The sequence below is a fragment of the Bombyx mandarina genome, chromosome 28, assembly GCF_030267445.1.
Source record: "Bombyx mandarina strain Sakado chromosome 28, ASM3026744v2".
NCBI classification, from domain to species: domain Eukaryota; kingdom Metazoa; phylum Arthropoda; class Insecta; order Lepidoptera; family Bombycidae; genus Bombyx; species Bombyx mandarina.
The window spans coordinates 3,107,822-3,134,960 of NC_143233.1; the positions used below are offsets into that span (position 1 = coordinate 3,107,822).

At 50.2% G+C, this 27,139-nt stretch overlaps 2 protein-coding genes across 2 annotated transcripts; both read right to left on the reverse strand.

Moving 5' to 3' along the window:
- Nucleotides 1-15,169: 15,169 nt before the first annotated feature.
- LOC114252264 (uncharacterized) lies at nt 15,170-18,041 on the reverse strand. Its single transcript, XM_089739118.1, has one exon. It carries the CDS (start codon nt 17,911-17,913, stop codon nt 15,475-15,477), a length of 2,439 nt encoding a protein of 812 aa, XP_089595244.1. The 5' UTR covers nt 17,914-18,041; the 3' UTR covers nt 15,170-15,474.
- A 71-nt stretch (nt 18,042-18,112) lies between these two features.
- LOC149499689 (uncharacterized) lies at nt 18,113-20,944 on the reverse strand. The gene is given in 2 exon segments (XM_089739117.1): nt 18,113-18,340; nt 18,343-20,944. Coding segments are annotated over 2 exon segments (2,631 nt in total). The 5' UTR covers nt 20,870-20,944; the 3' UTR covers nt 18,113-18,236.
- Between the last annotated feature and the right edge of the window lie 6,195 nt (nt 20,945-27,139).

Consider the following 27,139-nt stretch of genomic DNA (forward strand, 5'->3'; position numbering starts at 1 on the left):
CCGTTGTAACTATACTGAGATCTTAGAACTTATATCTCAAGGTGAGTGGCGCATTTACGTTGTAAATATCTATGGGCCCCAGTAACCACTTAACGCCAAGTGAGCTGTGAGCTCGTCCACCAATCTAAGCATAAAAAAAAAAAATATATATCTACCCGGAAGTTGAAATGGCGATACGTTTCGGGAACATCTTGTAACCGTAGAATGTTCTATAAACTTGACGTACGATAGGTCTGGATGGTAAAAGAGGACATAATGCCAACCCCATATAGTGCGATAAGGTCAATGATAAGCGTTTTCTGAGCCCGCACAGATAGGTGCCATCACTCCGCCTATTTTCTGCCACAAAGCAGTAACGCGTTACGATTTGAAGGCCACGGCGGCAGTCGTACTTATAGAACTGGGACTTGGAACTCATGTTCCAAAGTGGGAGTTTACATTATTGATTTGGTCCTATGAGTGTTAACGCCTACAAAATTTTAATGAGCAATGTTGATATTTTATTTATGTTTGCCTACACCATTAATTACACTTTAATTAATCGCCGTGCCAAGCTAACTTGTTCGCAACATAAAAATTGAGAAAAATCTGTATAAGGAAAATACAAGCTCAGGATCGATTTGGAACTTTTATTCAAGAAATCCAAGCATTCAACAATGAGTTCTATGGGTTCCGTTTCCATTGAACACTGGGTGGCCCGTGAGCTCTGTGACTCTTCTAAGCAATACTACGGTCTTAAATATATCTGGGACCTAAATAATGTGATGAGCGGTACAATCCTATAGTTTGATGTAACGCTACCGGAATCCAAATCCTACACATAGATACTATATTTATTTATCCTTATGAAATACATTATTTGTTTATTTATTACGATCTTCTTACGAAAATTAATTGACATATATATAAGATCTTGTAAGAATCATGAAACCCACAATTTATATTTGAATATCTTCTGCCCATTTTTTTTTCTCCTACCTATGCTGAGAGCCTTGAGAGGCTCGCGTAACCTTAACTAGTAGGTGAGCTCACGGGACTCAAACCTGACGACGTTACTAACACGAACCATAGCAAGAGCCGTGCTTCGCAGAATCTACCACCGGATCGGAAACGCGACCCACTGAGAAGATCCGGCGAGAAACTCGGTGGGCTGTGTCTGTGGGTTAATTTATTCCTCGAGCCCTTCGACGTAAGCGACGGGTTCGACGAGAACGATGACCGGACTTTTGCCCCATTGCGAACTCTAGACAGAGAAATGAACTCACTGACCACATGGTCTTAAATGAGCCGCAAACACTGCAAAGGAAATGCCGTCACCCATCTTGGGTCATGATTCAGAAATCTATATTGGATTGTATAGCGACTCTCTCAATCGTTTTAACTGGGTAACGCATGAGTGTGATCTATTACCGGGCTCACAATATGCTCTACAAATAAAACTTTTGCAGCTTTGATTTTTAATACACGACGTTATTCCTTAATTATTTTTATTGATGAGACGAAATGAAAATGAGGTTGGTAAGAGAGTGTTAACTATGAATGTGGAAGGATATAGAGGTAGACGTAGACCTAAGAAGAAATGGATGGATTGTATGAAAGACGATATGGGTAAGAGGGGAGTGAGCGAAGAAATGGTATATGATAGAGGAGTATGGAAGGAGAAAACATGTTGCGCCGACCCCAGGTGACTGGGAGAAGGGCAGGATAATGATGATTGATGATGTTATTCCTTCATCGTGAAGGCTACTTCAACATAGTTATTCTAGAAAGATATATGAACAATTAACCAGTCATTATTCATATTCCAATTACCACAATGTTCAGATGTCGACGAACAACATTGACAACGTATGCTGTAAAGTAATCGAACCGTCGGAAGCAAATGTAAGGACAATAACAAATGCGAAGCGTAAAAGTAATTTTAATTATCTATCTATTAATACGTGAAGCAAAAACTTTGTATCCCTTTTTACGGAAATTGCGCGGACGGAGGAGTATGAAATTTCCCACACTTATAGAGAATATAGAAAAGAAGTGCACAATGCTAATATTTTTTTAAATAATGCATCAAAAATAATTTAAATCAATAAAGAAAACATTACACACACTACCATATTATTATGTTTCACACACACGCATATGAATACTCTATGTTTATTGTCAAACTTTTGTTGCTGTGTTAGTCTGTGATCTAATTGAGAATAGGTTAATATTTTTTTATTTGTCTATAGTGTTATATAGAGCAGACAAGGCTGTATGGGCTTAGATCCCCTTGCCTTTTCTAACAAGGAAAAATTGTACCAAAAAAAAAAAATGTCTATAGTGTAGTCTTGGCGAGAGGTGAATGAAGTTAGCCCCTCAAAAAAATTTTTTTTTCCTATTTTATACTTATTTTCTATTAATTCGTTTGTTCATCATTTATTCATGATTGTTCACTGTTAATAATTGTTTGTTCTGCATTTATTTATTTAAAAAAAATATTTAAAAATATACCTACAAGTTAGCCCCTCTAATGCAATTTTTAATACTTTTTCATCCTTAATGACTCGTAAATATTCATTTTCGATTGTTCTTATATAAAACATGTTTGTTCTCTTTCGAAATTACTCGTTTTTTGTTTAATTTACTATTTTTATTAGTTGAATAAATGTATGCAAAATATGTGTACTGCGCATGCGTCAACTATAATGCCTAAACTTTCTACGTGGTTTTAATCGTGAAAAAAAAAACAAATATAAATCCTGAAGGAGCAACTAATTGGTATACAGTTTAATTAAAAAAATTTAAAAATAAATAAATGAAGTAATGTGCATTGGCGTTAAGTTAGACCAAATACATTTTTTCCATCCTCTTACCTATCGTATTAAAATGTTATTTACTAATGTTAGGAATATAATTTCGACTGTGTAAAAAAATTATTATAATGTATACCTATACCTCTATACCTCTTGAAAGATAAATAATGAACATATTTACTTATTTGTTTATATTACCTATGTGAACTCCCTATCTTTTTTATACCTTCATAACGATAAGTAGGAGGATGGAAAAAATGTATTTGGTCTAACTTAACGCCAATGCACATTATTTCATTTATTTATTTTTTTATTTTTTTAATTAAACTGTGTACCAATTAATTGCTCCTTCAGGATTTATATTTGTTTTTTTTTCACGATTAAAACCGCGTAGAAAGTTTAGGCATTATAGTTGACGCATGCGCAGTACACATATTTTGCATACATTTATTCAACTAATAAAAATAGTAAATTAAACAAAAACGAGTAATTTCGAAAGAGAACAAACGTGTTTTATATAAGAATAATCGAAAATGAATATTTACGAGTCATTAAGGATGAAAAAATATTAAAAATTGCATTAGAGGGGCTAACTTGTAGGTATATTTTTAAATATTTTTTTTAAATATATAAATGCAGAACAAACAGTTATTAACAGTGAACAATCATGAACAAACGAATTAATAGAGAATAAGTATAAAATAGGAAAAAAAAATTTTTTTGAGGGGCTAACTTCATTCACCTCTTGGCGAGATCTGTGATTATATTATAGAAGTATAAAAGTCTTTGACACTAGAACCATAATAACGTTCAAACTTATAATTTCAATTAATTATAGTCGAATTTCGACTACTGCGGGACCACTAGTTTCGTATAAATGTACAACAATATCCAAATAAATTAAAAATAGACTCTTTGTCTGTGTTTTACTCTCAAAGCTTCAAACTTAAAAAATGACACCAATCCGAATATCACAAAACCAACTTTACCACAATCAGCCAAACACGTAATTCAATCGTCTTGACTAATATCCGATGATAAGATTACTAACAAAATTTAGATTATAAAAATCGCCATTTTGTTTCTGTTAAAAAGGAGGGAAACGTTTTTTTTTTTCAAACGAAATTCTGCCGTAGACTCAGGTATACGACCTGTCATCGTCCACGTTATCCAGCAGAACGGGAAAAAATGTCACCCGCTCTTATCTCACCATAAATCTACAAAGGGAACGCCTAATCAACGTCAAATTAAATTAAAAAATAGATTTACTCTCGATTTGGTCTGTGCAAAGTTTTTTTTAATGTAGAAATTCTTTGTGGTTTTTTTACCTTGGCTGTAGTCGGTTCGGAAGTCAGCCTTCAATACATTTGCGAAAAGAGAATAGATAAAGTAGGAAAGTGATGGCAAAGATTAGGTCGTAGAGGTGCCGGAAGACCTATGGCACCTATGGAAAACCTATGGCACCTAAGGAAGACCTATGGCATGGCACCTCGGATCGATGACGTAGTCAACACGGCGGAGCAGATGTGGATCAAAATGATGGATGATCGGACATTATGGCATAAAAAATAGAAAGCCTACACCCAGTAGCAGACATATAACGACTCCCCGAATTCTAATCACGCAGGAGCTAGTCACCGTCGACGCCCTAGACACGTCCTTACGGATCCATCAGGTCCAATTACCTTTGCATTAGACGCCTTCACCTATAACACTAGGAGCAGGCTTAGGGACCTCGGTAAACGTACTCGTCGAACTCAGCCCGCTGAGTTTCTCGCCGGATCTTCTCAGCGGGTCGCGATTCCGAGTAGTAGATTCATTCGCGAAGCAGCTGCTCTTCAGTTGTTAGGTCTCCTTCGGAGGCGCTAGGGCAGTTGTTAGCAAATCCCACCCTTCCTGGCTGAGCCTTTGCTCGCCCACCTGTCCTGGTGAAACTGGAAAGGCCTCCGGGCAACCAGTAATCCTTCAATAATAAAAAAAGACATACAACGATCCGTGTGTGACTACATCCATAATGTATACAAAATTATTTTCATTAAATTGCTATGTTTATTTTTAAGGAGCTAGTTCCAAGCGACTATCCTTGTACCAGTTCGTCTTTTTATTTATTTATTGCCTAAATGGGTGGACGAGCTCACGGCCCTCCTGCAGTTAAGTGGTTACCGGAGCCCATAGACATCTACAACGTAAATGCCGTCACCCGTCAATAAAGTAATGGCAAGATTATTATTATTGCCGTAAGCGAATTTCAGGCATCTGTCAAATATCTTGTGTTGTACGATGGCTACCCGCCACAAATATTATAATTGTTTATAACTAATACAATTCGCAAGAGCGGTGTTTAATTAACAAAAATGACCCTAACATTCATTCGCTGCTAATAACGTGCATTTGTTGAAATATATCGTAATTGAATATATTTTCCATGGACGGAATACAATTGAATCTTATGAGTTAAATTAGCTTGTTGATTTTTTTAAAGAGGACAAATGTTTGACTGTCATCCTTAATCATAATGAAGTCTTTTTTTCATTTTTTTATTGTTATTTGTGGTCATAGGTTAACAAAGTTTAATAGGTTAATATTAATAAATGTATCACTATGTCCTGCTAGTAAAGCGTATAAATATTAGGTGTAAGTATAATCTATATAAAAATATTGCTAAACTTAAATTATAATTATTTAACTCTATTCTACTTTATCATCTAAATTATCTAATGTTATCGTCTAAATAATCTGACATAGTATTTTTCTGACTATTTAAGAATTAGTCAGTGATTCGTTTGCCAACTTTATATTATCCAATGCTAGTCAAGCTCCTACATACATGCTAATACTAAATATGTCGTAAAGCTATGAAGATTTACAAGTTCCCGTCAAGGCGTACATGAAAAAAAAACCTTTTTATTGATCATAGCGCTTTTTTCAAACGCGTTGATCTTTATTTAAAAGCAAAACGGCATCGAAAATCTGAGAGATCAAAAAATGGCATTCACGATGGAATAATCAATACTAGAGGTCCCGCAGTAGTCGAAATTCGACTATAATTAATTGGAATTGTAAGTTTGTACACTAATATGATTGTATTTTATACTTCTATAATCACAAATTTCGCCAAGACTACATTATAAAAAATATTAACAAATACAAACAATATTTAATCTATTCTCAATTTGACAACAGACGTCAAGAACAAATGTTTGACAATAAATAGTATGCATGCGTGTGTGCGTCAAATACATGGTATGTAGTGTGTGTAATGTTTTCTTTATTGATTTAATGTATCTTTTATGCATTATTTTAAAAAAATATTAGCATTGTGCACTTCTTCTCTGTATTCTCTATAAGTGTGGAAAATTTCATACTCCTCCGTCCGCGCAATTTTCGTAAAAAGGGATACAAAGTTTTTGCTTCACGTATTAATATATAGATATTTGAACCTAACAAACCTAATGAAAAATGATTATATCTCAACGCGAATATTAGCACACACTTACTAGATCAAATTATATATTTTAGAACTGATAAGCATGCGACTGACTATCTTCCGGTAGATATATACATGGTAGCTCTTTTTCTGTGGCCTTTGTAGACAGACTAACATACAGCCACCTGACGGAGAATAGTTGCCTCGTGGACGTCAGCAATACCGAGGGCACAGATAAGTCGCTATCTATCACTTAGTACTCTTTAAAAGTTTGTTTAAAGAAAGACGTATCATAGAGCTCGGGAAACACAGTAGAGAGGAGTTCCTTCCGAAGCCGGATGGTTCGTAAAAAATTTTTTATTTGGAAAAGGACTATCTATGAACGCAGCGGTTCCAGATAGTATGGATGAAGTCTCCTCCGGTGGTGTGATGGTAAAAAGGAGACTGGTTTTTATTTTATTTATTGCTTATACGGGTGGACGAGCTCACAGCCCACCTGGTGTTAAGTGGTTACCGAAGCCCATTGACATCTACAACGTAAATACGCCACCCACCTTGAGATATAAGTTCAAAGGTCTCAGTATAGTTACAACGACTGCCCCACCCTTCGAACCGAAACGCATTACTGCTTCACGGCAGAAATAGGCGGGGTGGTGTTACCTACCCGTGCGAGCTCACAAGAGGTCCTACCACCAGTAAAATAACTCATAATCCAAGTTACTAGTTAAATCAATGTACGTATGAAATACACCATAATATAACGTTCAATCTAAAATTTGCCGAGGGAAATGATATTTAAAATCGGCTCCAATTTTTCAATATTACATCCACCACACAAATAGGGTATGTGTACATACGTAATATGCAGATAAAGATCTTGGTACAATTCCGTCTAATTCGACCCGAGGTAAACATGCATGTGGTTATTTCGAACATGCTTGATGGTTCTATCGTAGAATACAGAATAACTAGAATAGACACTTTAGCAAAATATCACTGAATATGTAATGTCATTAATTTTCTCCGGTCACCGTCCTCATCGAACGCGTCGCTCGCGACGTAGGGCTCGACGAGTGAATTAACCCATAGACACAGTCCACTGAGTTTCTCGCCGGATCTTCTCAGTGGGTGGCGTTTCCGATCCGACGGTAGATTCTGCGAAGTACTGCTCATGCTAGGGCCATTGTTTAGTAACACACTCGGTTAGAGCCCCGTGGGCTCACATACACGTCAAGGAAAAGCTGAAATGGCCTCTCAAGGCTATCAGCATAAGCAGGGAATTTAAATTAATTTAATTCAATTTATTGAATTTTGAAATGTTGTATAAATGCACGTGCATTGTGGGGCTAATATTTTGCGTTGAGAAATCAGATTTCAAAGAGTGCAAATTATCTGTAACATTCAGTCATTCGCTAGCCAGTTCAGTATGGATTTTAAAGTTAAAGAAAAAAATTAACTGTTTGTTAATGAAAATAATGATTGTCACATCATTAATGCCGTCTCTATCGATAGTGAGAGCTGTGGCGGGAATCCACAGGTGCCATTTTATCAGCGAATCAACATACCTCATTCTAGTTCAATCGAAAAGACCATTCTAACGGAAATATCCGACAATAGCATTTAACGAAGAGAATTTCATGTATTTTTTTTATATTTAAATTCACACCCTATTAACGTCGCCTTCTTGACTCTCGCCCCGATGTTGTAGATTCAAGATGTGAGTTAGACATCATATTATATGGTTGGCGGTTACTACATTACGGGACGATGAGCTTGTAATCTTGTAGTAGAAAAAACATTACAAAAACGCAAAATGTATAAATATTTATATAGTGAAAAATAGCCAAAAGTGTTGCTAAATAACCCTTAACTTACTGGAACATACACATGTACCTAAATATTCCGATTTGATTTCTCCTCTAATCCTAACCCAACAAAATGCCGTTTGTTAAAAGTGTATCCACTTCGGATCTATTCAGCTAAGAGTCCCACAGCTAGAGTCCTGTTTTATTTTTACGGAAATTCGGATAAGAATCCGCAAAAAACACGGTTCAAATGAAACTATATAGTACCGACAGAAGATAGGTGATTAATTAATATTTAAATAAATGAGTTATTATTTCCTTTGTTATTAAGGTTTACTGGATAATGACCGGTTTTTTTTTGATAACGCCATCTTGTTGTGTCTTTAAAGTGGTTAGTTGCCCTCAATTGAGGAAAATAGTATTATTATTCGCCAATAGATGTCGGGAAGAGTTGATTAGTGAAAACACGAATAAAACAACATTTTCTGAAAACAAATCGTAGCTAGATCGATTTATCGCCCCCGAAATCCCCTGTATACTAAATTTTATGAAAATCGTTGGAGCCGTTTCCGAGATTCAGATTATATACATATAATATATTAATATACAAGAATTGCTCGTTTAAAGGTATAAGATAAGATTAAATTTGCATAATTAAAAGGACTATTAGTAACTGTTAGTAAAGCAGTAAAAACTTTTCTAGCATACATTTATATTACTGCGACAATTCAAGCGCCTAGTCTGAAATATGAGCATCACGCATGCAAACATCTGTACTATTGAAGGTTTCAAAGGTAAGCAATAATTATTAGAACAATGAAAAACAATCTTTAGTTTTTATCAAAACCGATCTCTTCTTCCTTTCTCTAAATTCCTGTCTTTAGTTGTGACGTGTTCTGAGAATCCTCTTGCCTCATAGTGGACGTTATAAATGAACGTCGTCACGCACGATGAGACCTGAGGTCGAAGACACAAACGCCTCAAAAGCGCCACTCCTTTTTTTATTGCTTAGGTGGGCGGACGAGCTCACGGCCCATCTGATGTTAAATGATTACCGGAGCCCATATACATCTACAATGTAAATGCCGCCAACCACCTTGAGACATAGTTGTAAGGTCTCAATTTTAACAGTACAACGGCTGCCCCGCCCTTCAAACCGAATTACTACTGCTTCACGGCAGAAATAGGCAGGGCGGTGGTACCCATGCGGACTTACAAGACGTCCTACCACCATTTGTAAAATCCCTACCCTATCTCCTTATCCCCTATCCTTATCTCCTACCCTTCATATCGGAAGGCTCAAGATTCCTTTGTGGAAAATATAAGCTGGTCAGTTTTTTGCTTGCTCAGTGACTATGTTCTTTGACTAACTACACACTTTTAAATTTTTTCATCGGTTTTCGGGAGTTACATTTTTAATTAAAATGGTTTAAGCGGCTAAACCTAATTTTTTTCATTAAACTCAATTTTATATTTCTACCGACATTTCCTAAAATTTCCAGAATGAAAAATCGTGGTTATTAACGACTAGGTAACTATTCCGGACGGCCACCGCTCAGGTTTCGGCCACCACGTGTGATTTTTAGACTTCTTACTCGTTGAAACGTGGTGGCTCGAGTATTGCCGCAGTGGCTGTCGCGGAACGGGTGCTGGGATTGGTTCGAGGAAAATAACGAAGGCTTCAAGTATGGCGTTCACACGGTCCTCGTGGCTTGACCGGCGCAGGGCGTAGGAGCGAGTCTTTTCTTGTTCGGTTGGCGCTCTCCTCTTCTTCCGGAGAGGTCTTGACTCGTCGGCTCGCTGTCTCGAACTGAATTTGCAGCTTTTTTTTTTTTTTTTTCCTACCTAAGCTGAGAGCCTTGAGAGGCTATATCAGCGTAACCCTAACTTTAGTAGGTGAGCTCACGGGGCTCAAACCTGACGATGTTGCTAACACGAACCCTAGCAAGAGTCGTGCTTCGCAGAATCTACCACCGGATCGGAAACGCGACCCACTGAGAAGATCCGGCGAGAAACTCAGTGGGCTGTGTCTGAGAGTTAATTTACTCGTCGAGCCCTTCGTCGCAAGCGACGGGTTCGACGAGAACGGTGACCGGTGCTTGAGTTACCTAAAAGCACCGTTAGTGGATCGGGTGGATCCGAGATGACGTGTTTTGGGCGACGTCGACTGCTTTCCATTCTGTCCGCAGGATCGGGAATGTAGTTACCGGCGGCCACGATGAGAGGGTTCTCGTGTCGTGCCGCTTTATCGAAGTGGCGCATGGACGCCGACTGAAGATACTTACTGATGGACTCTAAGTCCAGGTCGTCATGGAGGTCGACGTTCCTGACGAACCACGGGGCTCCGACGGCTATCCTGCAAAAACGGGATTGAATAATTTGAAATGTTTTTAGGTGTATGCGGGCCGCGTGAGCGAACACTACACTTGCATAGGTCATGACGGGGCGTATGCAAGTTTTGTAGAGTGTCACCTTATTTCTAAGGGACATTTTACTTCGCCTACATATCATCGGGTAGAGACGTCCTAGAATGAAGGCGGCACGGTCGCGTACCGTCTTAATGTGGGGGCGGAATGTCATCCTACTGTCGAGGGTGACGCCTAAATATTTGACCTTCGGGGCCCACGGTATGGGCTGGTCGAACATCATGATTGGGCGAACGGCGGGGGCGGGGGTGTTGACGCGCCTAGTCGGGAGAGGGATGCTCAGCGTGGTGTTCGGAGGGCGACCCCTTTTGAAGAGCACCGCTGTGCTTTTCGTGGGGTTGATGTCGATGCGCCACTTCCGGAACCACTGTCCCATGGTGGTAGCTGCGGTCTGAAGTCGTCGATGAAGCAACGCCTTCTTCCTACACGAGTAGTAGATGGCGGTGTCATCGGCGAAGAGCGCCAGATGGGTCTCCGGAGACCGGGGTATATCGTTGATATACAAACTGAATAGTAACGGGGAGAGGGCGGAGCCTTGCGGGACTCCGGCTGTGACGTGACGGGGCCGGGAACGCGTTCCCTCGACTCGATATCGGAACGAACGGTTCGACAAGTAGTCTCGTATGATGAGCACGAGTCTGTCTGGCACTCCCATGTTATACAGTTTGTATATCAAACCGTTGTGCCAGACTTTGTCGAACGCCTTCGCTATATCGAAGAAGAGGGCTCCTGTCGGAATGGGTTTCCGCCTGTTCAGCCCTAGTAAGATGTGCTCCGTGAGGCGGTGCACTTGATGGACGCACGAGTGTCTGGCGCGGAATCCAAACTGCTCGTCTATCAGAATTTTGTTCGCGGATACGAAGTCCCAGAGGCGTTTACGAAGGAGCCGTTCGTATAGTTTGCCTATCGCCGGGAGGAGACTGATGGGGCGGTAACTCGCGGTTTCGTTCTTCGGTTTGCCCGGTTTGTGTATGCCGATAACGTCCGCTTCTTTCCACGCCGCGGGAAAGATGCAGTTCGTCATAGCAGCATTTAATATGGTGGCCAACATCGTTATCAGTTGGGCTGGTAACAATTTAAGCGCGCGGTTGCGGATGCCGTCGGAGCCGGGAGCTTTCCGTGGTTGTAGGCTATCGATCGCCTCCTTGACCTCGGAAGTGGTAATGGGGGGTAACGCGTCCGAGGGCGGCAGGGAAGCTCTGCGCTCGACCTCCCTGTCGACGAACTCGGTGTGTTCGGGGTCCGCGTGTTGAGTGCTGGTGGTGCACTGCTCTTGCAGTGCATCGGCCAGCAACTCTGCCTTGTCATCGTCATCGTAAGCCGGTGGTTGGCCTGAGGGGCGTACGAGAGGCGGCATAGTGGCTATAGTTTCGGACTTGAGGGTCCTAGCTAGTTGCCAGTATGCTTGGTGAGTGGGCGCGAGTTCTTCTAAATAACTATCCCAGTTTTCGTTTCGGGCGTCGCTTAAGCGGGATTTGACCTCCCGCTGTAAGCGACGCATCCGAGTCCGGTTTGAATCCGTGGGATATCGATCGTAGGCCCGGATTGCCGCGTTTCTAATTCTAACGAGGTCCCTAAGTTCGGGGGAAAGTCTGATGCGGTGGAAGCAGTCCTCCACATCGACTTGTTTCGAGGATCTTATGATCGCCGTCGAGACGTGATCAGTGAAGATGTTTATGGATTCGACGGTATCCTCGGGGGATGGAGTTGAATCCGGGCCGCAAGGGAGGATTGGTGGAGCGGTGTCAGCTAAGCACGTGCCCAGCTTCTTCCAATCCACCATGGTCCTCGTATCTGGTTCGCGGTTGAGTGGGCGACCGAGCTGCATGACGACAGGTCGGTGGTCTGAGTCGAGTTCTGACATTGCCTCGATGGAGCGTAAGCGCAGAGTTACGTTCCTCAGCAGTGCCAGATCTATTGTGCTCGGACGACGCGCGGCGTTGTACGGATAGCACGTGGGGGTCGGGGGGTTGAATACTTCGAATGTGAGGTCGTCTATGAACGCGTCGAGACGCCTACCGTTCACATTCGTGCGATGGCAGTTCCACCTAGTGTGGTGGCAATTTAAATCGCCTGCCAGGATGACCGCGTCCCCCATACCGAACAGTGTCTCGAGGTCACTGCTCAGGAGGGGTTTGTCAGGGGGGAGATAAACGGATGCGATGACGATCGGCTGGTGTCCCGTCAGCGCGATGCGGCACACTGACGCCTCGATATGTAAGAGCGAGGGAGTATCGAGAGGGACGCAGTGCAGGGCCCTCCTATAGTAAATGACAGTCCCGCCCTTGCGGGCGGAGAGTCTGTCATTCCTAACCATGACGTAATTCGCGACTTTGGGGTCGCGACGCGAGGGCTTTAGGAAGGTCTCCTGCACCAGAAGGATGTCGATGAGATTATCGCGGAGAAACTCATATACTTGATCGCGCTGACGCGCGAGTCCGTTAGCATTATAAAATGCTAACTTTATGGAACGCGGTTTTTCCCTACCGTTGCACGCCATTGATTACCGGTAATCAAACCAGCGTGCGCTGGACGGACTCGATGACGTCGATGTACTCGAACGTCGCGTTTAGGCGGTCTTCGGCCGTGACCGCTCTGCGCATGGCGTCGGCGAACGCACGCATGCGGTCGATATTTATCGCGGCGATGTAGTCGCGAATAATTGTAAAGTCGTTTACAGCAGGCCGCGCGGGGCCGGGGCGAGGCGCGGGACCGGGCGCGGGGGCGGGGCGCGGCGCGAGCAGGGGCTGGGGTGCCGGTGGTTTCCCTGCCAGCGTGAGCGGCAGCGGTTTTGCCCACGCGGAGACGGTGGGCACCGGTGCCGGCACGAAGGCAGGCTTCGGCGCACGGGGCGCCGAAGTCTTTGGGCCGACGGTTTTTGGGGGCGCGTTGGCCAGACGCTTCCGCGGGGCCTTGGGGCATCCGCGGTAGTTGGCTGTGTGGCCCTGCTTCTGGCAGAGCACACAGCTCGGAGGTTCGGTCGCGGTCTCTTTGACCCGCGAACAGTCGGCTGTCGCGTGGTCACCGAGGCACTTAACGCACCGCGGACGCGCGTGGCAGTTGCGCGCGGAGTGGCCGTACAGCTGGCAGCGGTGGCACTGCCCGGGAGTGCCTTTCCTATATGGGGCCTCGACGGTGACCCCGGATAAGCCGCAAACGGTGCGGAGGCTTGAGGCAATCCGTTTGCCTTCGGCGGTTGGTTCTAACGCGACGAGAACCATATTATATGCGAATTTATCGCGCCCGCTGTGCATTCGGTGCACGCTTACAATCGGGTACGCCTGCCCGATGAGGTCCTCCTTGACCAGCTCGACGTCGAGCTCCTTCGGTACTCCGCGTATTACTACGCGGAGCTCGCGATCCTCCTGGAGCGCATAAGTGTGGAAGCTTATGCGTTCCTTTCGGAGGTGGGCTGTCAGCGCCCTGTGGTCGTCCGGTGAGGCCGTTTTTATTTGAATGCCGTGCGCGATGTTACGCGCATGGATGACGTTTACGTTTTGTGCCTTACAGGCACGGGATACGCGATCCCACGCGGTCTTATCTTGCAAAATTACCGGCGGCGGCGCGGGAATTTTGCGGACGGACGCGGGTTGGGGTCGCGGCGACGGGGTTGCGCGGCGAGGGGAGTCGGGTGAGACCACGACTTTAGGACGCGACGCGTTCGCGGCCTTTGGCTGTTTCGGCGCCGCGGACGGTTCCACGGCGCGGGCGCGTTTTTTCCCGCGCGCGACGGTGGTGAACCCTTCCGAGGTTCCCGGTTGGGGACTCGCGGCGGACTCGTACTCCATTTCCGACTCGGAGTCGGAGCCGGAGCTTGATGACGCGCAAGACGCGATCGACGCAGGCGCGGGGGTGGGGGGCGACATCGGCGAGTCGCGAGGTACCGGCGCGGGGGGCGACAACGGAGAGTCGCGGAGTGCCGGCGCGTCAAGGCCGGCCTTGTAAGCTTCGAACTTGGCGATTATGTCCGGACAGACGTCGCGGACGAACTTAAAGAAGAGCGCGCCATTGGCGTCACTCATGGTGAGTGTGTGCCCGGGGGGGGCGTCCCCGGGACTTAAGCAAACTCGCCGAAAGGCGAGTCCCCTGAGTGGGAGTTCACCCCCTGAGCTTTACCAGCTCCAAGGGGGGGGAGTGCCTTTGCCGTGAAAACGGCAGTCGGCTGGGAATTGGGGTGGAAAGTTGGGAAGGTAGGGCTCCACTGGGTTGTGAGAATGCCACAACAAGCGGTGATCTCAGTGGAGTTTTAGTCTCGAAAGAGACTGTTTTGCTCGCCGAATATATAAATGAATTTAATATATGAAATGGATGGGTGATAATGAGTTAGCGTTACGAGTGCACAACTCAAGTACAAACTGTTTTTACAACTCAAGGTCGCGACGCCAGCGACAGCGCGTCAAGAATGCACAACAATGCCGCGATCGGTGCGACAACGACAATGCTGGACAACTCGAGACTCACGTTCGCGACGGCAGCGACAATAATTTGCAAAAACGCGTCCGGACCGAACGGCGATGCAATCGGAACTGAATTTGCAGCGAGGTAGGCCCTCTATTTATGGTCGCCCACACGCACTCGGCCAGCGCTATTATGAGTCCGAGCACGGTGGGCGTCTATTGTTCTCTCGGCCGCCTCGCTCGCCTATTGTTTGCCTAGTCGCTCTATTAGTCGCCCGTATTGTGACTCGCTCCTGCGTTCCCACGCCAAATTAAAGACCACGAGGACCAATCTTTATTTTCAAACAAATATTTACAAATTTACTTATATCTATTTTTCTATTTTTAACTATCTCTATTCACATTTATTATTTCACAACATATCCGTTTATTTGGATGTCTATTTATTTTCGCTGTTCTTGGCGAACATATCTCTATTTAACTATTTACGGACATTTCCCTATTATAACTATTTATTCTCTATTTTAACTATTTTCTAACACAACTATTTATTACGGACGTTTTCTATAACTATTTTAACACTACCTATGTCCGTCGCGAACAATATCTATTCTAATCTTATATTTATTCATGTCCGTCGCGAACATCCTCCCGCCGTGCAGCGTCGTTCACGTCGCTGCATCCTCCCTGGTGAGCGGCGGTCATCGTGGGCAGCACGATAATCTTCTTCGCCGGGCGTCGCAGGATACCGCCGGCGGTGCGCACGTCGACCACTCGAGTGATGCCGTCGGCCCCCGGGTAAACCTCCTGGATGATCCCACGTGGCCAGGTGTTCCGTGGGAGCGTTCCGTCTGCTATTATCACGACGTCGCCTATCTTCAGGGCGGGCCCGCGGCTGTGGGGCTCCCGCCGGTTCTGCAGGTCGGGCAGGTACTCCCGGAGCCAGCGACTCCAGAACACATCTGCCAGACGTTGTGCTGCGCGCCAGTGTGCGCGCCCTATGAGGTCGGCGTCGTCAAATTTGCCCGGCACGGGGACTCGCGCCGGGCCTCCCAGCAGGAAGTGGTTCGGCGTCAGAGGGTCGGGATCGTCGGCGCTCACCGATACGTGAGTGAGAGGTCGGCTGTTCACGGTGAATTCTGCTTCAGCTAGCAGAGTGTGAAATATTTCGGGCGTCGGGTGCCTCGGCTGTTCCGTGGCCGAGAGCGCGGCCTTTACCGCCCGCACCATTCTCTCCCAGGCGCCGCCCATGAAAGGCGCACCCGGTGGGATGAAGCGCCATTGTATAAGCCTTAAGCTCGCTTCATGCTCGGTCGCCTTGTCCAAAGCTTGGCGCAGCTCCTTGTCGGCACCCCGTAGATTGGTGCCGTTGTCGCTCCATATCTCCGTCGGAGCTCCCCGGCGCGCGATCATGCGCCGGAGTGCCATCACCGCTGAGTCCGTGCTGAGGCTCGCTGCCGGTTCTAAATGTACCGCACGCGTAGTGAGGCATGTGAAGATGGCCACGTAGTGCTTCTGTGTGCTTCTGCCGGTGGTGACTTGATAGGGCCCGAAGTAATCGAGGCCCACGTATGTGAATGGTCGCCGATGGTGTGCCAGTCTGCTCGGTGGGTGGTCGCCTGTGGCTGGACGCGGTGGAGTGTCCTTGCGGATACGACACGAAAGACAATTGTGGATCACGCTCCGTGTCACTGGGCGTAGGCGTAAGACCCAGTACGACTGTCGGCACTCGGCGATCGTAGCTTCGGTTCCGGCGTGGTGCATCTTTCTATGGATGAAGTCTATCATCAGTCTCGTTTCGCGTCGTGATCCGTCTAGCACGAGAGGCGAGGTGATGACGTCAGCTCCCTCTATGTTGCCGATGCGTCCGTTTATTTTCAATATCCCGTCCGTGTAAGTTACGGACAAGTTTCGCAGTCGGCTCGCTGGGGATACTTGTTTCCCTCGTTGGAGCGCCAAAATCTCTTCCTCGAAGGCCGCCCGCTGGCTCTGTCGCCAAATGAGCGTCTCGGCGCGTCGAAGCGTGTCGGCGTCTAAAGTTTTCCATTGAATGATTACTTGCTCTGGCGTCCGCGGTGTGTTCAGCGGGGTCTTCGAAGTCGTCTTCTTTCTATTCTTCTCCCACGTCGGGTCCGAACGCGGGTTCCGTCTGGTCCTCTTGTAATGAGTGCGCTCGCGACTTCTGCGGCATAGGTCGACGAATTGCAGTATTCGCCCCGTTGCACGCAGGTACTTTTCCCATTTCGAAAAGCGTCTTGGGTCCGGGATCGCTTCGCCGAGGCTCTCTCTGCTCACGGCGAGCGTTGCGCACTTCTCTTCGCCCGTATCTTCTGCCCTTCTTGCAGTCCGTTGTACGGGCCAATCATCCGGATGCCGTCTCAGGTATTCCGGGCCTATGAACCAGCGGTGGTTTCTTTCAAAGCCGACGGGTAGTTCTCTGGTGGCGTCGTCGGCGACATTTTCCTTCGTGGGGACCCAGCGCCATTCCTCCACAGTGCTGTTCTCTTCTATCGCTGCAATGCGGTGAGCGACGAACGGTCGATACGATCTCGACCCCGTTCGTAGCCAGGTCAATACGGTGGCGCTGTCTGTCCAGAACACTCTCGCGTCTGGTTTTCTGTCGTGTTCCTCTGTGACAGCCGCGGCCATGCGGCTGCCCATCACGGCAGCTTGTAGCTCGAGGCGCGGTATCGAGGTGAGTTTCAAGGGCGCGACTCGGGCTTTGGCGAGTACGAGGGAGGTCCTGATCTCCCTGTCGGGCGTCTCCACGCGCCAGTACAACGCGGCGTCGTGGGCGTACTTGCTCGTGTCCACGTACGTGTGGAGCTTGAGGTCGGCGGCGTCCGGGTACTGCAGTCGGTTCTTCACGCAGATGGTGGTTGCAGGTGCGCTTGTCGTGCCGAAGATGATGGACCTCATCCGGTATTCTATAGGCTCTTGTGAAGGGTCCTCCCTCCACAAGTACCGGAGCGCGTTGCGGTCCTCGCTTCGGACGTCTATCTGTAATAACATCTCCGCGATGTCCGTGGAGACGGCGACGGCGTGCTGCCTGAAGTACATCATCGCTCCGGGCAGCGACTGCAGCAGGTCCGGGTCGGTGAGCAGGAAGTCGTTTGGGCTTCTTCCCTCTAGTTTTCGCAGCGGCGTCGTGCACGATGCGAAGCTTCTCCTGCTTCTTGGGATGTGTCACGTCGAAGTGTGGCAAGTACCGGGTTCGCTTCTTCGTACCCGTCGACGGAGTTACTTCGGCGTATCCTTTCGCTACCAGTGCATCCATTTGTTGCTTGTAGCGCTCTTTCAAATTTGGATCCTTCTCCAGTTTCTTCTCTACGGACGTCAGGCGATTCAGCGCGGCTTCAAAATTGTTGGGCATCTTCGGGCCCTCCTCACGCCACAGCAGTGCGGTCTCGTAGCGGCCGTCGGGTTGCTGTTGAGTGGTCTCTCGCAGGATCTTCAGCGCGCGCTCGTCTGGGTCGTTCTTCGGTGTCTTGGCGGCGACGGTGAGTCCCTCGATCGCGAAGTAGTGCCTGAGGGCTTCGTCCATGTTCGTGTCGACCGTCGTCGTGTGTGCCACGAAGTTGACGCGCTGTCTCTTGCCTCCCGGTTGTGCTCCGTGCACGACCCACCCGAGCGGAGTACGAGACGCCACTGGTTGATCGCGTCGTCCCGTCCGCATCTCCTCCGTCACCAGCAGGTGCCAGTTGTCTTGGCCGATCAGTATCTTCGGCGAGGCGTAGCTCGTTTTGAAGTGATGGCGGAGGTCGGTGAGGTGATGGCACGACGCGAGGACTTCGACGTTCAGTCGCTGTGGTGTTAATTTTAGGCCGTTGACTGTCCGTAGGTTCAGGTCTTGCGGTTCCCCCGTGCGTCCGCATAGCTTCAGCGGGACGCGTCGTGAGCGTGTTGCGTCTATCTTATTGTCGCCGATGGCAGTGATGAAGAGGGGTTCGATCGGTCCTTTGGCGCCCACTCGTCTCGCGAAGTCTTCGTCAATCAGCGAGATCGTTGACCCGTCGTCCAGCAGGGCCCACGTATCTGCCTCTCCCGCCGGTCCGATGACAGTGATCGGCGCCATCTTCAGGTAGGCTGTCGCACTCCTTGCGGCCCACGTCGAGGTGACCGCCTCTTCTTTTTCCTTCGGCTTCTGCCATGCTGGTTTCTTATGCAACAGCTCGTGGTGCGTGCGTTCACAGCTGTCGACGCCGCACTTCTTCTTTTTGCATACGTGTCCCCGGGACCGGAACCGTAGGCACCGGAAACACAAATTCTCGCGCTTCGCCGTATCCCAGCGCTCGCTGACGGCTGCTCTCTTGAATTCGGGACAATCTTGTGGGATGTGCCCCGGCTTCTGACATGCTGCGCATTTCCTCTCTTCCTTCGCTTGCGTGGTGTGCGTCCTCTGAGGCGTGTTCACCATCTTCCGCCGACCGCTGGTGTTCTCCACTCTCGTCTCTGGCTCCGGCTGTGCGTATGGGCTGCACAGGTCCGCCTCGCGTTGCAGGAAGCGCGACAGCTTGACGAGGTCCGGTTCTCCCGCCGGTTGAGTCGCTGAGAATTCGAACCAGCGGTGGCGTAGAGTGGACGGCAGCTTCTCCGATGTGATGTTGGTGAGCTCCGGGTTGTACATATAATGTACGCGGTCGAGGGCCCTCAGAGCGGCGACGACGTTGTTCACCTTATTCGCGAATACGCAGATGTCCCTCGGTGTGTCCGTGCAGCGTGGCAGCGCGCGCAGTCGTTCCAGCTCCGTTGCGGCGATTGCTTCTGGACGTCCGAAGCGCGATTCTAGAGTCCGCATGATCTCGGCGGGCTCGGTGTAATGCAGCAACAAGTTTTCGACCGCTTCTCTTGCTCTTCCTCTTAACGTACGCCGAAGTCTCGCAGTGTTCTCTGCGGCGCTGAAGCTGTCCGCTGATTCGGCGTAGGCGACCTTGAAGGAGAGCCATTCTTGGTGCGATCCACTGTACACTGGAAGCTCCCCGTAGTACCGATGCGATGGTCCGGGCCTGGCTTGGCGGGCGGCCGTCGCGATGGCAGCTGCTAGTTCGGCGATGTCGCTCTTCGGTGCGACAGGTACGGCAATCGGTGCCGCGGCAGGGGCCGGTAGCTTCAGCTGTTCTATTGGTGCGGGAAGTTCCAGTTGCGGTTGCTCGATGGTGGCTGGTGATCCGTGTGTTGGCTGCATTACTCTTTCTTCGACTCCGTGTAGCGCGATCGATTGTTGTTGACTGAGCCATGTATCGATGCGCTGTGATTGCTCGTTCTCGTCCTCCGTGAGTGTTGTGCGCGCATCTTCCTCCTCTTCAACGAGCGCTTCGGCTTCTAATGTTGAGATGCGGGCGGCGGCGAGCTCTGCTTGGAGTCGGGCTTGTTCTTCCTTGGCGCGGAGATGCTCTTCTTTGAGGCGCGCCATAAGCAACAGCCGTTGTGACTGTTGACTCGACTTTCTTGAAGATCCTCGTACTGGTGGCGCCATCCCGTCGCGGAGTGTGGAGCCTTCTTCTGTCGTCGAGATTTTGGCAGCGGCGTCCGTGATGTGGGACCCGTGTACAATTGGATTGGCCGTGAGCGCTGACTCTTTTCTGTTCTGGCTCGCGGATACGACGCTCTCCGTTGCTGCGTCGCCTGAAGTTGTTGCCGGTGTCGCGGTGCTGGGAGGTCTGACCACTCGACGACAGACCCCGCTGTTCGGTCCCGTTGGCGACGCCGGCGAGTATTGCGTAGGCAATATTTGGCGGGAGGGGGGCATCGCTTGTGAGCCCCGCGGCACTCCCGGACACTTTTCCACTTGGGAGGAGGGTGCCGCCATCAGTAGCGGTCCCTGCGTCACTCCCGAACGCGGCGCGGTTGACTGGGAGGAGGTTGCCGCCAACGGTGGCGGTCCCTGCGTCACTCCCGAACGCGGCGCGGCCGTCACAGCTCGTTGCTGTGCGTCTTGCGATGTTGAGCCCGAGACAGCTTCGTTGCCGGGCCGGTCAAGGCGCGACGACCTCATCTTCTCGGACCGTGTGAGCACCATTTCTTCAATCTTCAATCTTCAATTTTCTTCGATCTTCCTCAAATGAATCCGGCTCTCGAAGGACCAATATTCCGGACGGCCACCGCTCAGGTTTCGGCCACCACGTGTGATTTTTAGACTTCTTACTCGTTGAAACGTGGTGGCTCGAGTATTGCCGCAGTGGCTGTCGCGGAACGGGTGCTGGGATTGGTTCGAGGAAAATAACGAAGGCTTCAAGTATGGCGTTCACACGGTCCTCGTGGCTTGACCGGCGCAGGGCGTAGGAGCGAGTCTTTTCTTGTTCGGTTGGCGCTCTCCTCTTCTTCCGGAGAGGTCTTGACTCGTCGGCTCGCTGTCTCGAACTGAATTTGCAGTCGTGGGGTCGTCGCGTCCCCTTGCGGGGGCGCGGAGCGGGCCTCGGGGAAACCCCTCTGCCCGGACTTGTGACTCCCTGCCTAATGAGGCAGGGGTGATGCGCTGCGGGATGGTATGTAGCAGGATCGTAGAGATTGGTGGGACGACATCTTTCTTCTCTCTTCGCTTCTTTCTTCGTCTTCTTCTTCTTCCTCTTCCTTCTTCATTCTTCCCTTCTTCCGGGGGCGGCTGCTGCTCTCCTCAATTTTTTTTTTTTTTTTTTTTTTTTTTTTTTTTTTTTTTTTTTTTTTTTTTTTTTTTTTTTTTTTTTTTTTTTTTTTTTTTTTTTTTTTTTGTTATTTTTTTTTTTTTTTACAATTTTGTCTTATCCTAGCTTAGCCTAAAGTACACCTAACTTAATCTAACTTACATCTAAGTGGCGGCAGCGCGCCGTTCCTGCACTCCGTGGAGTGCCGGGACAGCGCGCGCCGTCACACCTAAACTAATCCTAATCTAACTTAACCTAACATAACCTAGCTAACCTAATATGGGGGAGAGAGCGAATCCGCACTCCACGCTACAGTCCTCTCCCCCTCTCCCCATCGTTATACAATATTGATGGGGGGGAGGACTGTAGCGGGTGAGAACACCCCATCCCAAAAGGGGGTGGGGGGTGGGGTCAGAGCCCCTAATCGAAATGAGGCTGCACCTACGGGGTGCAGCCGCGGTCCCCATACGGGGGACCCGCCAAACGGGCAAGAGGCGTGGGACTAGAGGCTGATGAAACTCAGCTCCGAGAGGGGCGCTCATAGGTCCTCCCCGGCCTCACAGCCGGCGAGGAGCTTTATCTCCGAACGATCGTCGGGGGTACCAATAGCTCCCGCGGCAACGCCGTACCATCCGGTGGTCTGGCGTGCAGCGGGGCTATGTTGTGGAGATGCTCATGGGGCCCGTTTTCGGCTCGCTCGTACATATTACGGGCGAGCCTAGTCACAAACTCCACGAGCGACTCCACACCTAGGTCCCGGGCAATAACGTCATTTCTGACGTACTGCCCGGCCCCGACGATAATGCGGAGGGAAAGACTCTGCTGGGCCTGCAACCTAGATCGCTGGGACGGCGACAACAGGTGATACCAGGCCACAGCAGCGTATGTGAGGCGGGAACGGACGTATGTCTTGTAAATGGCGAGTTTGGTCCTGGTCGGAAGCCCGGACGCAAACACCGGCCGCAACAAGAACACGGCCGCGCGAGCCTGACCGATGACTCGGTTGACGTGCGCGACCATGCTCAAAGAGCGGTCGATGTCGCATCCGAGATACCGGACCATGGTCCTGAACTCGACATTCACACCTCGGAGGCTGAGTTTCTTTGGGACGACTCTGATACGGACCGGACCGTAGAGTAAGGCCGCGGTCTTTCCCACATTGACCGCGACTCTCCAACGGTCCAGCCACTGGGGCAGTATGTCCAAAAGCCTCTGCATCCTCATGATGGCTGCAGAGGGGAACGGGGAGGACGAGAAGTAGGCCGAGTCGTCAGCGAACAAGGCCAACTTCACGTCCTCCTCCCACGCCCGAAGGTGACCCTCCAGGGTGGGGATGTCATTAGTGTAGAGGGCGTATAGGATAGGTGATAGGACACTACCCTGGGGAACCCCGGCCGTAATGGGACGCACGGAAGACCGTGCGCCCTCGACCGCGACAAAGAAGGTTCTGCCCTCCAGATACGACCCGAGCAGTCGCACGTGAGCGTGCGGTAGGCCCGCGTCCCGCAGCTTGTGGACCAGCCCCTCGTGCCACACACGGTCGAAGGCCTTCTCGATATCGAGGAGGACCGCGACCGTGTATTGGCCCGAGTTTCGCCGGTCCGCCAAGTGATGCAGGACACGGGTCAGTTGCAGAGTCGTCGAGTGGCCGCTTCTAAAGCCGAATTGCTCCGGCCTGAGGAGAATATACGGCGATATTCTCCTCAGGAGCAGCCGCTCGAACAACTTGCCCACGTGCGAGAGCAAGGTAATCGGTCGGTAACTGGAGGGCTTTCTCCTGTCCTTGCCGGGTTTGGGCAAGACGATGATCTTGCCCAGTTTCCAAGTTCCAGGGAAGTGTCCTACCCGGAGAATGGAATTAAACAATCGTGTCATTGCTGACACGATTGAGGGAGGGAGGTTTTGCAGGGCGAGGGGAGGAATACCGTCCTTGCCGGGGGCTTTTCGCCTCTTCATCAACTTGATGAGGAGGCGCACCTCGCTGGGAGTGACTAAGTCGTCATCTCCCAGCTCGACTCCCGGCGATTCCGGTTTGAGGAATTGGATTACACCCTCTGACACCTCGCGATGGAATGCAGCCATCGAGGGTGCAGAGACATTCGGAGTGAACTGCCGCTCCAGCGAGTTGGCCAGGACTTCGGCACGAGCCAACGGTGTAAAACACCGTCTTCCCCCCTCGTCCTCCAAGGGGCAAGTGGGGGAAGGCTTGTTGGTGAGCCGGCGACAGATGCGGTGAAGGGGGGCCATCGTACGGTCGTCGGACGCGTCCAACAGTCCCCCCTCCCAGGAATCACCCCGGTAAGTCCGCATCTTAGTCGCCAGCTCCCCCTCAAGTCGGTTGAGCTCGCGCTTAATCCTGGGACACCTAGATGTCGCCCAGAGCCTCCTCAGTGCCCTCTTCCGACGAATTAACGTCTTGAGGTGCACCGGGAGTTCCGCTCTGGGCCCCCCGCTGGGTACCAGAGTCGTCACTTGGTCCAGGGCTCCCCTGATGGTGTCGACGAGACGGGAAGCCGCCGTGTCGACCTCATCAGGGGTAGACGGGTCTTGAAACAAGGATTGGTCGGCCAGCAGTCCCGTAAAAGACTGCCAGTCGACCCTAGGCCTGAGAGGGGATGTCGCGACCCGAGTGAGCCCCAAACCCACCGTGACCAAGATCGGTAGGTGAGGGGTACTCAGGTCGTACAGTGCCTCTATCGCTAGAGGGCACCGTAGCCCCTTGTGAACACACACGTCCAATACGTCCGGTTGGTACCGGGCCAACGTTGGAACGTGTGTGGGTTCGTTGGGGCCGACCACGCAGTAGTCCCCCCTTTCGGCATCCTCGTACAATCGCCTTCCGGGCGGCGTGATGATTCGGGAGCCCCAAGCGACATGTTTCGCATTGAGGTCCCCGACCACCAAGGCCGGATGGCGATCATGGTTCAAGGCCCGTCTAATATCGTCCTCGACAAAATCAGGACCCGGGGGTCGATACGCGGCATAAATCCGCAATTCGGCCCCCGGTACGTGGACCCTCACCCCGACCGTTCTGGTAGAGGCGAAGGTCAGTAGCTCAAGCTCCTCGTGCACCACGTCCCTCCTGACGAGCGCCGCAGTGCCCCTGAACGGGCGCCCGTTGGAGGTCAGTTCGTCCCGTCGGTACACGAAGTAGTTGGGCATCCTAAAATCTTGTCGAGGTTTAAGCTTGGTCTCGCCCAGGAGGATAACCTGCGGGTCATACTCCTGGGCGAGTCGGATGAGCTCCGACCTCCGGGACCCTATCCCGTCGGGGTTCCAGTAGATGATGCGCAGCTCCTGGCTAGCCATTGAGCTGCGCAATCATCCGGTAGAACCCCGCGAGCAAGGCCCCGAAGGGACTGGCTCCCGAGGCGATCTCTCGGATCACTCCGGAGATCACCTCGGACAGTTTCTCCCACAGGGAGAGGAGCCAGGCAGCGAAGCCGGCAGGCTGCGTGTCCTGTCTGCCGCTGCGCCGCTCCCTCTGCGGGCGGGGTGGTAGTGGGGGCTGAGTCATACCCACGTCGACCGAATTTTCTTGGGGCTGAGCGTGGATTGCAATTGGTGTTGGTATTGTATTGGTTGTAGGGGGGGGCGTTGCTTCTGTGACCTCCATTGGCACAGAAATTGGAGTTGGAGTCATTCTCTCTACTGAGGTGGGTGGGATATTGGCGGCTAGTCTTTGCGCTCGCTTTCTCTCTTTGGCTTTCTCTTTCTTTTTTTTATTTTTTTTATTTTTTTTTGATATAATTCTTGGTGCCGGTTGAGGTCTAACGGCCGGTCGGGCAGCGTTAGCCGGTGCCATCAGTGTGGAGGCTGCTGGATTCGACTCCACTAGGTTGGGCTGCCGTGAGTGTAAGGTGGGAGTTGGGGCGAGAATTGGGGCTTGGGACGATTTCCCTTTGCCCTTGCCCTTACTTGATACGACTCTAGCGGCCGGAACTTGAGTCGAAGTTGCTTGAGATGGTGTTGGTACTGCAGGAGCTGGAGGCCTCCGGGCGCGCGGCACCGGTGGTACGGGAGGGGGGACGGTAACACCCAACATCCTCGCCCTCCTGCGGTAGGCCACGCACCGTTTGTCAACGGCTGCGTGGTCCTTTCCGCAGTTGGCGCAGGTGAAGGGCCCCTCCCTTGGCCTCGGGCAGTCCGCCACGATGTGCTCACCCGCACAACGCACACAGCGGACCGCTCGGTGGCAATTGGTGGAGGCGTGACCGAAGGCCTGGCAGCGGTGACACTGCGCCGGCCCACGGCTTGGCCGCCATCCCTCAACTGACACCCCCGGCAGGTACAGCAGTTCTTCAACTGCGTACAAGCGGGCGAGGCCTTCCTTAGAGAGGTGGTCGAGGGTAACGTAAAATACGCACCCCGGCCTCCCTCTCTTAGCCCGTATGCATCGGGCATAGCGAGCCGGAAACCCCAGCTCCTTCAAGGAATTTGTGATTTCTGCCGCGTCGGTGTCGGCAGGTAGTCCGCGAATAGCCACCCTTGTCGGGATGTCCTCCTCCAACGCGTAGCAATACCATTTGATGGCACTGTCCGCTGAGGAGGCCCCGGCAAGGTAGGCCTGGACCACTCTATATTCCTCTGCCGACGCTGGCAGAAATCTGAACCCTGTTCCGTAAGGGCGCACGGAGGGTGCCCTCCCCAAGCGCTCCCTGATGGCCGCCATATGGCGGGACCAATTTGGGAGCACTTCCACCATAATAGGTGGATGACGGCGGGGCTCCTCTTTAGTGCGCGACCTATTTGGGGCAGTGGAACTCTGGTGGGTGTGTTGTTGGTGTTGTTGGGTGGGTACGGGTCGCGTGGCTGCTACAGTCGCGTATGAGGTAGAGGGGACTGGTGAGGGGTTTGGGATAGGGATTGGTTTGGAATTGGAGACGGAGGGTTCAAGGTCCATGTACCTAGTCGATTCTAGGTTGCCCACCATGCAGCCTGTGGTGGGGGCACCTCTTGGCCTATCCGTTGGAATGGGGGAGATGGTAGGAGAAGGAGACCGAGGAGGCGTACGCAGCTGCTTGGCTGGTGGGCTCTCCACTGTCCCTAAACACTTCCTCGGCTTGGGAATTGGTTTGGAGGGGGGAGAGGACTCCACCCTCGAAGAGGAGGTACGCGAGGGGTTGGATGTCTTGTGTTCTGTGTCGGTGTCTGCCTCTATTTCGGACGTTTCATAAGAGGAAGTCGTCGCCTCGCTGTCGTCGTCCTCGTCGTCCTCGACTAAGGATTTGGACGAAGGTCCAATACGGGGTCGTTTATCTACACCCTCTGCAGAACTTCGGTCGGACTCAGACCTGGCCTTCTTTCGCGGCCGAGAGGTCCCAGAGTTATCGGCCGGTAAGGGAAAGAAACTTTCCCCCGGACCGATCCTCGGAGACTCCTGGGCCGCGACCGAGGGCCCGGGCTTGTTGTCCGATGAAGTGTCTTGTTCAGGGCGGACGGGTACAGGGCGGTACATTGATGTACTCGCTATCACTTGAAGTCCCTTTTGAGACGGACCGGGTGTGCTGATGGTTGGGGGTGGTTTCCCCCCCGACATGATTTAGCCGTACCTGTGGTCGGTCACAGCGACTGTCGGTACATCCGTACTGCTACTTGCCTCAGACGGCCGACCCACTATCTCGTTAGGGTTCCTAGCAATATGTATTGTACGTGAGTATACTAATGTG

What these genes read in the sequence shown, in the direction of transcription:
- LOC114252264 (XM_089739118.1), bottom strand. Translation starts at nt 17,913, where the DNA reads ATGATGTACTTCAGGCAGCACGCCGTCGCCGTCTCCACGGACATCGCG.